General features: G+C 48.4%; 1 protein-coding gene across 1 annotated transcript in view; it reads left to right on the forward strand.

Moving 5' to 3' along the window:
* The window catches only part of LOC102043039 (zinc metalloproteinase-disintegrin-like batroxstatin-2), a 26,639-nt gene extending 17,111 nt beyond the window's left edge, over positions 1-9,528 (forward strand). The window contains exons 15-24 of the mRNA XM_031063568.1: positions 1,696-1,798; positions 2,390-2,546; positions 3,137-3,217; positions 3,736-3,814; positions 5,840-5,930; positions 6,259-6,358; positions 6,935-6,997; positions 7,252-7,329; positions 8,139-8,201; positions 8,741-9,528. Of these exons, the coding sequence (XP_030919428.1) occupies positions 1,696-1,798; positions 2,390-2,546; positions 3,137-3,217; positions 3,736-3,814; positions 5,840-5,930; positions 6,259-6,358; positions 6,935-6,997; positions 7,252-7,329; positions 8,139-8,201; positions 8,741-8,773 (848 nt within the window). The 3' untranslated portion in view covers positions 8,774-9,528. The remainder of the gene's footprint in view (positions 1-1,695; positions 1,799-2,389; positions 2,547-3,136; positions 3,218-3,735; positions 3,815-5,839; positions 5,931-6,258; positions 6,359-6,934; positions 6,998-7,251; positions 7,330-8,138; positions 8,202-8,740) is intronic.
* The last annotated feature ends 3,148 nt before the right edge of the window (positions 9,529-12,676 follow it).

The raw sequence follows: 12,676 nt of genomic DNA on the forward strand, positions 1-12,676 counted from the left end.
AGTATAATGTTATAATATAATATAGTATTTATATTATAATAAAATTATATGTTATGTTATATATATTATACTATACTAAAACTATATTACAGAATAGAGAAAGGACACAGACAGAAGGCTTAAGAAGAATGATAATGAAAAACTGGTGACTGACTCCTCAGAGTCTGACACAGCTGATGGTGATTGGTCATTAATTAAAAACAATTCACATGAAACCAATCAAACATGCACGGTTGGTAAACAATCTCCAGCCACATTCCAAAGCAGCAAAACAGGGAGAAGCACATGAGACAATATTGTTTTTTCTCTGAGGCTTCTCATCTTCCTAGGAGAAGAAATCCTGGCAAAGGGATTTTTTAGAAAAGATGACAATGACAGCCCATCCATAAAAATAAACTCCAGCTTGTAGCATAATTAATGATGATTTTTGTATTTCCCACTGTCAGTGGTTGTAGCTCCTGAGCCGGATCTCAGGCATGGCGTGCTCCGTGCTTCCAGAGAAACGGGAAGTGGGGAGCACATTCCTCTTCTGCAGAACACGTCTGAGTTAGTTGGAGTGGAGCTGGGGAAGTGGTTCTGGCCAGATAGGAAGAGGAAATGTCTGTCCTTCAAATTAACAGCCAAATTTGGCACGTCTGGTGCTTCTGAAAGCATTTCATAGAGCTGGGGAATGGCTTGGGCTGAAAGGGGACTTGAATCCCACCCAGTGCCACCCCTGCCCTGGGCAGGGACACCTCCCACTGTCCCAGGGGCTCCAGCCTGGCCTTGGGCACTGCCAGGGATCCAGGGGCAGCCCCAGCTCCCTGGGAATCCCATCCCAGCCCCTCCCCACCTTCATGGTGTTATAAATGAATACTCCAATTTCATAATTAAGGAAATTTATTAAATAATCAAATATAAATTTGGAAAAAGCCACAAGCAATTTGACTCTGAGCCAGGTGATCAGAGCCAGGGAAACCCAGGAGTTGGCCTCTGTTGCACCAAAGTCCCCGTGGGTCTCCAGATGTCATTTATTTCTAAAGAGTTCATTTTATACAGTCTTTTGGGCTCTAGAAGTGGCCCTTCTTTAGCTTATTATCATAGCTTTTCTTTCTTGCTGCTGCATTTCTCAGAACTGGTGAATAACTGCTGAAATCCTGTCAGGTGAAAGTCTTCTGAAAGAAACTTCTGGTGTCGAGTATTATCTTATTGATGTTGCCTATCAAATGCCTCCTGCTGGGGTCTTGTCAGATGAAAAAATCCCTTGAAATATCCATCTCTGGAGACAGTGTCCTCCTGGTGTTTTAGCCTCCATCCTTATCACTTAACCTATTACTGCTTGCTGCCCAACACTGACTTTAGCACACAAAATGCTGTGGTTTTTAATTTCCTTCAGCACGAATTATTTTATAGCATATATTACAACAGGGAACAATTCCTTCCCAGTATCCCATCCATCCCTGCCCTCTGGCAGTGGGAGCCATTCCCTGTGTCCTGTCCCTCCATCCCTTGTTCCCTCTCCAGCTCTCCTGGAGCCCCTCAGGCCCTGGAAGGAGCTCTGAGCTCTCCTGGAGCTTTCTCTCCTCCACAAAGTCATTTATGCCCATGGGCACTTGGCTGGGAAAGGCCATTTCCTGAGCAAAGGAAGGAGCTGGAATATTCCCAGTTCTGGTTTGGGATCCCAAGCTCACCCTATTTTTTGTTTTCCCCCTGCAGAGGCCACAGAGGGCGAAGCCTCCTGCTACAACGTGAACGAGAGGGGGACCTACTTCGGGTACTGCAGGAAGGAGCAGGGCACTTACCTGCCCTGCAAGAGAAAGTAAGCACTGGGCTGTGGAATGTGCTGGGATTTGGGAAGAGAGGCCATTCCTACTCTAATCAGAAGCCAGGAACACCCTATTTTAGTGGCACAGCCCTGTGTTCCTTGTTCTGTCTGAAAACTGTGGGAAATAACTTCTAAGAAAAGTGGATTTAAATGATGAGGTGAGAGAGCAAAGGTGTGCACATTACATCATATTATATTATGTTACGTTACGTTACGTTACGTTACGTTACGTTATGTTATGTTATCTTATATCATATCATATCATCATATCATATCATAATGACCTGTGCAGGGCTGCTTGGGAGAATCAGTGTGACAGTGTGCAGGGAACTCCAGGGATTTTGGGATAGGGAATTTGAGCCTCAGAAGTGAAGGAATATCAGTTAAATGCTCACTTCTCTGCATGAATTTGTGTTTCCTACTAAGCTCAGCAGGATTTAAGAGCCTGTCACCTGCTCAAACCAAGCTGCCACACCAGCATTCCCTGCTGCAGGGTTTCCTTGGAATTCAGGCTGCAGGAGAGCCCAGCTCAGAGGGGTTTGCTGGGCCTTGTCCGTGGGGTAACAGCTCCTGTTCTCCTTGCAGAGACAGAATGTGTGGGAAGCTCTTCTGCTCCGGAGGCAGGGAGATGCCTCGGGATGGGAGCCTGCTGTCCTTCAGGACCTGCAAGGGCAGCTTCCCCAGGAGTGGGGAGGACGACCCAGGGATGATCCTGGATGGAACCAAGTGTGGGAATGGGATGGTGAGAGGAGAATCACTTCTTCCTTTATTCTTCCCCCTCTTTCAGTCTTGTTGATATAATTCTGTCCTGTACAGGGAAGATTTTAAACAGGGAGGACTGAGTGGACCCCGAACTTCTGCTGATCTGTTTTCCCAACTTTTATCCCAACCCAGCAGCAAAGCAAACAGGAATTGTCAGCATTCCCATTTCCTTAGGCTTGGCTGCTGCCTCATTCCCTTTACTGACACAAAGATGTGTGGCAGCAGAAACAGCTTTGTCTGAGAGGTTAGGAGATCATTAATGTGTTACTGCATTTAATTATTGCATTTAATTATTTCCATAATGGCTGTCCCTCATCACTGGGTGCTGTTTCCAGTCACTATTCCTGCCTGGAAGGGAGGGATGAGGGATTGGGTGGGAAGCAGTGATATCTGCACGTCTCTGTCGCTCCCCTTTCTACTAAACACCCAAATGGAAAATTAACTCCTCATCTCCCACTCCCAAAGGGGGTCTGGGGGATTTCCAGAGCTGTTCTCCATCCCCTCAGAGGATAAAGTGCAGCTCTGCCTGTGCTGGAAGCTCCAAATCCCTGTGGTTTGCTCTCATTTCAGGTGTGCAGCCGTGGGGAGTGTGTCCAGGCTGAGGAGGTCTTCAGATCCACCAACTGCTCTGCCAAGTGCTCTGGCCATGCTGTAAGACACCAGCATTTGATGTTACTCACTTTAAAACCCCAAGAAAATTATGCAGATCGGGCTCAGACCTCCTTGCTGACAGTGTTTAAGCCATTGATACAAATCTGTCAAATTTGAGGAGTCAGAAACGTTAAAATTTTTTATGAAAACACATCTCACCTGAGGGAACATCAATGGTTTTGCCCAGGAGATGGACCCAGCCCCTGTGTCTGACCCTGCCCCTGAGCCATGGTACTGCAGCTCTTCTCTTTTGGGTTATTTTGGTTTGGGGAGAAGAATTCTGCCCACATTTGACCATTCAGAGACCTGCAGATAAACAGATTAACTCTGTAGTGAAGCTTTCCCTGCAGAAGCAAAAGGTGCATGACATCAGGAGTGCCCTCCAACACCCCAAACTGCTCCTTTTTGTGCTAAATTTTAGCCCAAATAAACAGAGAGATTAAAAACACCTTTCAGCATCCTCACTCAGAAACTTTCTGAGCCCCCAGACTCACTGGTGTCCCTGTTTGTGCCCCCAGGTGTGTGACCACGAGCTGCAGTGCCAGTGTGAGGAGGGGTGGGCACCCCCCAACTGTGACAGCTCCTCAGCCCTCACCAGTAAGTGCCACACCTTGGAACGTGTCCTTTCCTGCCTGCAAGGGATCCCTGAGCATTTCAGCTTTTCTATTTCCCATCTCTCTGTAACCCTGCAGTTCTTTAGGGCATAACTCTAAACTCCATGCTCAGTATCAGCTCCTGCTCTCCATTTGGGGCAGACACAGCAATTCCTCTCCAGGCCTGGGAACCAAGGACACCTCACTGCCTCAGGGCCCAGAGATGGGAACAAAAGGGAGTTGGGGGCAGCAAACCTGGGGTCAATGACTTCATGACCTGCAGCTGTAATTGGATTAACCCCAATATGCAAATGGGCCAAATTTATAAAAGTGTGCAAACCCATGATCCATCATCCATTTTGGGTGCAGCCCCTGGAGGGTTTAAAACCAGCCTGGATGTGGCACTGGGTGCCAGGGTTTAGTTGATGTGCTGGGGCTGGGTTGGACTGGATGATCTTTGAGGTCTCTTCCAACCCAGTGATTCTGGGAATTCTGTGAATCTGCCCAAAAAGGCACCAGAAGGAGCTGGGGAGCTCCAGGGGAACAGCCCAGCACCAGAGTGGCTCATACAATTGTTAATTGGAATAATTAAGCTCATCAAGCCCAGCAGCACTGAATCATGTCCACGGGCACAGGTCTGAACAGTTCCAGGGATGGGAACTCCAGCCTGTCCCAGAGCTGGACAATCCCTTCCATGAAGAAAATTCTCTTCATATCCAACCTAAATCCCAGCACTGTGTCCCCAGGGAGCTGATTTCTGAGCACCTCTCAGGCCTGCAGGGAGGAGTAGAGAAGGCGTTTTTCTCTCTAAGCTGACAAGTGATTCCCCCGGAGATGACAGCAACAGGCTTCTCCTGTTTATTCTTGCAATAACGAGTTCTCTGTCCCTTCAAAGTGGAGCCAGGATCCCAGAGGCTTTGCTGAGAGGGAGCTGGACAAGTTCATTTATCATCTGCATGGTCCTTAACTGATCCACCTCTGAGGGAAAATAATTTGTGTCCAGATTTTCATGTGTTAGGGGGAAAAAAAAGCCTTTGTTTCATTTATAATATGGAATATTTTAGTCTTCTCTCCACCCTCTCCAGAGCACTGTTAGCTCTGAACCTCTGGCTTGGTTGAGGCTTTGGAGTAGTTTTGTTGAAAATTGTGAAAGAAACTTTATTTGAGGGCAACTTGAAGGTCTGCACCCTTCTCTGGGTAACAGCCTCTGGGACAGAGGAGAGGAAGGACAGGGAAGGATCTTTGAGGGTCAGTGGGAAGGGCAGGGATGGTTTAGGGTTTGTTCAGGGTTTGTTTAGCCCAAGGACAGCTCAGGCAACAACAACTGACTTCAGACATAGCAAAACCAGCAGGGGTTCACCCCTTTCCATCACCATTTGTGGCAGGAGAAGAAGCAATAAAATGAGAACAGGGATAATAAAATTCCTTCATCATTGGTGATGGGAAACTTCTTAATAATGGTGGATCTTGTTGGGTGTCTCCCACCCTCAGTGGTTCTGGGATGTTCTAAGAACTGTTTCTGTCCCTGCTGATGTTTAGGAACTGTTTGTGTCCATGCTGATATTTTACAAACTGTTTCTCTCCCTGCCCTCAGTGATTCCTGATGTTTTAGGAACTGTTTCTGTCCCTGCCCTCAGTGATCCCTGGTGTTTTAGGATTCTTTCTCTCCCTACCCTCAGTGATCTCTGGTGTTTAAGGAACTGTTTCTGTCTCTGCCCTCTGTGATTCCCTGGTGTTTAAGGACTGTCCATGCCCTCAGTGATCCCTGGTGTTTAGGGGCTGTTTCTGTCCCTGCTGATGTTTAAGGGCTGTTTATGCCCCTGCCCTCAGTGATCCTTGATGTTTAAGGATTGTCCTTGCCGTCAGTGATCCCTGGTGTTTAGGAGCTGTTTCTGTCCCTGCCCTCAGTGATCCCTGTGTTTAGGAGCTGTTTCTGTCCCTGCCCTCAGTGATCCCTGTGTTTAGGAGCTGTTTCTGTCCCTGCCCTCAGTGATCCCTGGTGTTTAGGAGCTGTTTCTGCCCCTTCCAGGCATTGCTGTGGCTGCGGGGGTGCTGGCTGTCCTGGCTGTCACTGCAGTTGCAGCCGTGCTGCTCACTCGCTTCCGAGGCTTCCACAAGAGGTAAATCCCTCCCACATCCACCCAAAACCCACGAACCAAAGCCAGGAAATCCCTGCAGAGTTTGCAGTGTGGGTGGGGGGAATTAGACTCTGGAAGGGAAGGAAGATGGTCCCTGAGATTTGTGGAGAGGTTGCAGAAATCCCATGGTTGGGAGGGGATGGAAGGGTGGAAATGGAGCTCTTGATAAATCCTTAATAATCCAAATTAATAAAGGGAAGAAAGAAATCAAGGACATGGGTACAAAACACCAGCAGGAGTAAGGCAGGGCTTCAACTGGGGTTTTTTTTCCAGTTAACTAAAGTTGAGCATGATTTGAAATCTTTGACAGCCACCAGACCAGGAGGGGACCCGGAGCCACCAACCAGGTGTTCGTGGATCAGGAGCAGAGCTGCAGGGAACAGCCTGTGCTGGTGCCACCTGCCCAGAAGGTGAGAGCAGGGACAGCTGGGGACTGTCCCCAGGGCTCAAACCATCAGCCCAAGGGACCGCACTTCCACGGCACTCCCAAAATGCTGAGGGGAGGAATCCCAGCATGAGATTCCCAAAATGCTGAGGGGAGGGGCAGTGGTAGGAATACTGGCACAAGATGCCCAAAATGCTGAGGGGAAGAATCCCAGCACGAGATTCCCAAAATGCTGAGGGGACAGCGGTGGGGATTCCAGCACAAGATTACCAAAATTATGAGGGGACGGTGCTGGGAATGCCAGCACAAATTCCCAAAATGCTGAGGAGACAAGGCTGGGGATCCCAGCATGAGATTCCCAAAATGCTGAGGGGACAGTGCTGGGAATGCTGGCACGGGATTCCCAAAGTGCTGAGGGGAGGAATCCCAGCACCAATTCCCAAAATGCTGAGGGGAGGGACAGCGCTGGGAACGCCGGCACTGTCCCGAGTGAGCCGGGGCGGGGCAGGGACAGCCGGAGATAAGGCAGGAGATAACGCTGGAGATAACGCTGGAGGTAGCCCCTTAGCTCCACCCCATTTGTGACCGTTCCCGTTCGCAGGTAATTGATAAGAAAGCTCTTCCCGTGCCTCCACCTCAGGAGAACAAACCCCAGCGTCAGAGTGTGAGTATTTCTGGGAATGTCCCTGCTTTCTGCGGGATTTGGGAACATCACAAACCCCTAGAGGACCCCTGGGGACAATGTGATCCCAAAGGGACATCCCTGAGCCGCAGAGCGGGCTCTGTTTTCTCAGACAGCATCCCTGCATCCCCCAGCCCCTTAACGCATTTTCATATGCAGCTCCAGGCTGCACACTCCCAAGGAACACGTGGATGCACACACCGAGGGTTAAATGGTTTATGTTCTGTTTTTTCCAGCCTGCCCTGAGGCCCAAGGGTCCCCCACCTCCCGTTCCTGCCCCCAAACCTGGCTCTTCCCACCCCGAGGAGAAGTTTGTGAGTACAGCCCTGCAGCTTCCCACATCCCTATCAGATCCCAGTGCATATTTGCAGTTTCTGATTTAAAGTACAAATTTAAAATCACAGCTGTTCGAAGCACAGATTTTTAGGGTAGGAATCACTTTTTGGCCGTGTAATCCTAAACTGCACAAATATTCCTCATCAGCCAGAGAGTCCTCCAAGGCATCAGAAGCACGACTCAGTAGCTGGAGTTTAAGCCAAGAGGCATTTCAGGTGTAAACACAATGTAAATTATGAGAAAATTTGCTATTGCAGGTGCCTGTGAGGGTCCCTGTGTGGCAGAGATGTGCTGGGTCTTACATTTGTAACAACCCAGAGGAATGGTTCTATTTCTCATTAATAAACCCAAACAATCCTAATTAAAAGGAAATACCTGCCTCAAATGTTCACCATCTCAGCATTTGAGGCCCTGTCCCCTGGCAGGAGGTTTAAAATCCATTTTCACTCTGGTCACACAGCTGCAGAGCTCTGCCTGCACAAACACTGCTCAGGACAACATAAAATGTAAAATATAAAATATCCCCATGTATCAATTATAAACCACATTTAAATCCTACTGTGTGAGCTTGGATATCAATATTTAAATACTGGGAATAGCTCAGCGTCTTCTGAAACAGACCTGGCCCCCTTTGATTTGTATTTTGTTGTCCCCTTGCACATGGACAGGTGGGAGTTCCTGGGATTTTGCAGCAGGAAAATGCTGCAGGATGAGGGTGGCTGGGGCTGGGGAGGTTCTGCAGCTGCTCAGACAACCCCAGTGACATTTAAACCCCATTTTGTTCCAGGCTCCAGAGAGAAAAGCTCCTCCTGTGCCCGTTCCCAAAGGCAAACCCCCTCCTCCACCCCAGGTAATTCAGGTGGGAATAACAATTCCCTGGGGATGGAATTGCCATCCATTCCCAGGGGATGGAATTCCCATCAGTTCTCTGGGGATGGAATTCCCTGGGGATGGAATTCCCATCAGTTCTCTGGGGATGGAATTCCCATCAATTCTCTGGGGATGGAATTCCCATCAGTTCCCTGAGGGTGGAATTCCCATCAGTTCCCAGGGGATGGAATTCCCATCAGTTCTCTGGGGATGGAATTCCCATCAGTTCCCTGAGGGTGGAATTCCCATCAATTCTCTGGGGATGGAATTCCCATCAGTTCCCAGGGGATGGAATTCCCATCAGTTCTCTGAGGATGGAATTCCCATCAATTCTCTGAGGATGGAATTCCCATCAGTTCTCTAGGGATGGAATTCCCATCAATTCTCTGGGGATGGAATTCCCATCAGTTCTCTAGGGATGGAATTCCCATCAATTCCCAGGGGGTGGAATTCCCATCAGCTCTCTGGGGATGGAATTCCCTGAAACTGCTGGGATTTAACTGCTCCTTTTCCCTGCAGGCTTTAAAGCCCCCCATGCATCCCAGAGTCTGAGGCTTCCCAAGCAGAGCTGGGTGGGCCACCTGAAGTTTCCAGGGACAGTTCATCCCTCGATTCCTCCACTTCTGGCAAAGGTATCCTGGACCATCTCCCTCTCCTCCTGAAGAACTGACTGAGAGCTGCCTGGGGAGATTTGGGATTTCGGGCAGTGAGGAGCCCTGGTGGTGACACGGAGCTGCTGTCCACGGGAAGCGGAGCAGAGTCACCACTTGCACTGAGGTGTAAACTGGGAGTAAGTTACAACAGCTGCTGAACACCCCCAGCTGCAGGGCCAGCACTGTGGGATGGGGCTGCTCCTCCTCTGCTCCTCTGGGGCCAGAGCTGAGGGCAGCAGGGACAGTGTGGCTGCTGCAGGCTTGGGAATTGCAAACTTCTGGTTTTTTGCTCCATTTCTGGATCTTTTCCAGCCCTCTCTGCCCTCAGCAATACAAAGATTTCTCCTTGTGGAGAAAAACAAACCCTTCCTGCCCTGGGGAGAGAAGTTGTGTCCCCAGGGTCCGAGCTGGACATGGAATAAGCAATGAGACACACTGGGAATGGTTCTGGGAAGATCCTTTGCACTGGATTCTCTCCACAGTCCCTAAATTCCCTGTTGAGGATGCCATTCCCTGCAAAACATGGATATGATGGAATTTCAGTTCTTCCTTTGACGTTGTGTTGGATGAGGATATTTCTGGAAGAGCAGAGCTTCCTTCCTCTTTGGATAATTGCTGCTTTATTTGAGCCAGGAACAGATTGGAATCTCCACCTGGGTTTGGCTGGGGTGTAAAAATCCAGAAGTTATTTTTTATGAGCTGTAATTAATGTATTTACAGAGATTTCTGTATTAAAGTTCCATCTGAACAGGAAGTAATTGTTGTGTTCTTTCAAACCCATCATGAAGCACCGGAAAACCAGGGTGAAGTGGGGTCATTTCTGACATTGCCAGAGCCCTAAAACTCCCAATTTGCAGCAAAAAGATCATTCCCAGGTGTTGTCAGCCCTGCCAAGTCAGCCAGGAAAGCTGGATTCCATTTATAATGAGGCTTGACAGGATATTCCAACACAGCTTTTCTGCCACCTGCAAATCTGTTTCTTCCTGATTTCCAACCTTTGGGAGCACGCCAGAGTTTTCCAAGAATTGTGAGATTTGAAGCAAACTTAGAGAACTGGTTTTTCTTAATTATCTTCTGAGATTCCGCTCCAAATCAGGAGCCTGGGCTGCCTTTTCCTGCAGAAAACCAAATCCTGACCTGCTCATACCTGAACCCCTCCATTCCCAGCCCCGGGCAGAGGGTGAGCCCTGGACTGAGATCAAAAATCCTCCTTCAGAGTGACCGGGAGCAGAAACTTCAGAAAAATATTCTAGTTCTCTGTAATTTATATAAATCAGATATAATCTGATAATTTATATAATTTGATGATTTATATAATCAGATATAATCATATAAATTTATATCTGATTTATTCCCATCCAGAGCAGGTTCTGATTTCCAGCCCCTGCTGCCCCAGGATACCCCTGGTTACTCCGTGTGTAGCTACAACCTCTCGTTGTCTTGTACAAATGTGACATCTGCTGCTCAAAAGCCTGCACTGCAGGAGGAAAAGATCCCAAATCGCCTGGAATTTGCTGGGCAGGAGCCGTGGGCTGCACCTTTCCCTGCTCTCAGCCCCCCCAAAAAGCCATTTATTGACAGGTTTTTTTGCTTTGAGTGAATATTCCACTCCTCCTCCTCACTCACTCTACGGGAAAACAAAAATGTTTTTTTTCCTGTTTCTTTCCAACCTCTGAATTCACAGAATCCCAGAATCCTGGAATGGTTTGGGTTGGAAGGGCCCTGAAGGATCCAATTCCAGCCCCAACACCTCCCACTATCCCAGGGTGCTCCAAGCCCTGTCCAGCCTGGCCTGGGCACTTCCAGGCATGGGGAATCCACAATGTCTCTGGGATAACCCAATTTTCCAATTTCCCACCCTCCTTCACCCCACTTTTCCTCCATCTGCTCCTGAGGATGGCGCTACCAGCACCTTTTCTCCTTGCACCCCAAACCCAACCTTCTCCGGGAAGGTTTTTAGGGAGTTCTGGAAATCCAGAGCATCCCAACAGAGCGAATTCCTCTGGAATTCCTCTCCTACCCTCAGAATTGCTCACTTTTTAAATCCTTCTTCTTTTGGTCTTATTTTATGAAGGGTTTTTGATGCTATTTTGTCCCCAGGAGGCAGAGCCCTTGACATCTTTAGTCTTCTACCTCTTTGTTTGTGCTTAAAAACTGTCAGGTCCCCTTCCCTTTGGAGGCAATTTCTCTTGAAGTGTCTCTTTTTCTTCCAATAAAACCAAATTTGTCCTTCTCTAATGGCAGTTAGCATTACTCTGGCCTTTTCCTTTGCTTTCTCTTCGTCCCTCCTGGTGCATATTTTCTGTGCTTCTCTTAAGAAACCCTCCAATCCCCTTTCTTGCCAATTGTCTCATTTCTCCAATTTTCTCTGTATATCTACCCACACCTGGGTCACAAAACACGTTTTTAGTAAGATTTTTCTGGCTGCTGTTTCAGGGTTGATACCTAAATATTGCCTCATATTTTCCCTCAATCTTTCTTGAATATTGCCTCATATTTCTCCTCAATCTTTCCAGCCACTCCGTTGGGGTTTCCTTCCGCTTTTGTTGTTCATGAAATGGTTTCTGAGGATTTTGGCCCCTTCTTGCCGTGCACATTCCGTGCTGGCCGTTAGAGGGCAATGGGATGTGGGGAAGGAGGAGCTGAGGGATCAATTCTGCGCTGCCAGCACCTCCTGACCTTGGGCTGTGTCCAGGGAACGTTGGATCTGCAGACACAGAGGCACCAGACAGGGAATAAACTGATCCCAGCCCTCCAAACGTGACTCCACTCCAGGCCAGGCTCAGAGCTCCTCGCAGCAAGAGCCAGTTCTAACTGAGTCAGGTTTAACCCAAGCCTTTGCCTAGCAGCCTTGTCCAGGTGAATAATTCACATCACTGGCAACGTGAAATGAAGGATTTTGCTTCCCTGTGCCAGCAGATTTTCTGTAGCCTTGTAGCAATGCATAAATCATCACCTTCTGCACAAAGGAGGAGACCAAAGGCTGCAGGATGAGCCCACAGATGTGAAAACTCACGGGGAAGATTCACAGTGAACGTTTCCCAGCTGATGGTCCCTGAACTAACACCTTGCTGGTCGTCTGCCGCCAAACTGGCCTTCATGGTCCCCAAAAAATGCTGCCAAAAAATGCTTCCAACCATGCCAGCCTGTGCCACTGGCTGGTAACATCAATAAGAATAGCAGTAATAATAATTAATATCAGTAATAATAATGTCAGTAACAATAATACCAGTAACCAGGGAATCCTGGAATATCCTGGGCTGGAAAGGAGCCACCAGGATCATCAACCAGCTCGTGGCCCAGCACAGACACCCCAAGAACCCCCCTGTGCTGAAATGTGAACCTCACCCACTTCAATTTCTTTAATAGAGGCTGAGAAGTGCCATTAATCATCCCTTTAGTGATCATTTCCCAAGTATGGCATTGCTGGATGCTTCCAGCCTCCTCTGGGGCTGAGCACACAGGAGGCCCCAGCGTTCCCCTGGGTCCCTGCGTCCCTCCAAAGCCACCCTCAGGAAAGTGGCAGAGATGAACAGGCTGCTCCTGACATGAGATCCATAAATAATTCCACAAAAAGCGTGGCCCTGGCCTTTAGAAGGTCTCAGGGCTAAATAGTAGAGGCTGAAATATTGATGGATGTGTCTGCAGGAGCCATTAGGGAAGGGAAAGTGGTTCCATGGGGCTGAGCCGCAGCACCAGGAGGACAAAACACATCTGAGTGTCCAGCCCAGGGAAACAGGAGAAATTATAAACCCCACACAATGTAAGCAGGAATTTAGAAATTGAGACAAAAAACTGCTCC

The sequence above is a fragment of the Geospiza fortis genome, unplaced genomic scaffold, assembly GCF_000277835.1.
Source record: "Geospiza fortis unplaced genomic scaffold, GeoFor_1.0 scaffold176, whole genome shotgun sequence".
Lineage (NCBI taxonomy): Eukaryota > Metazoa > Chordata > Aves > Passeriformes > Thraupidae > Geospiza > Geospiza fortis.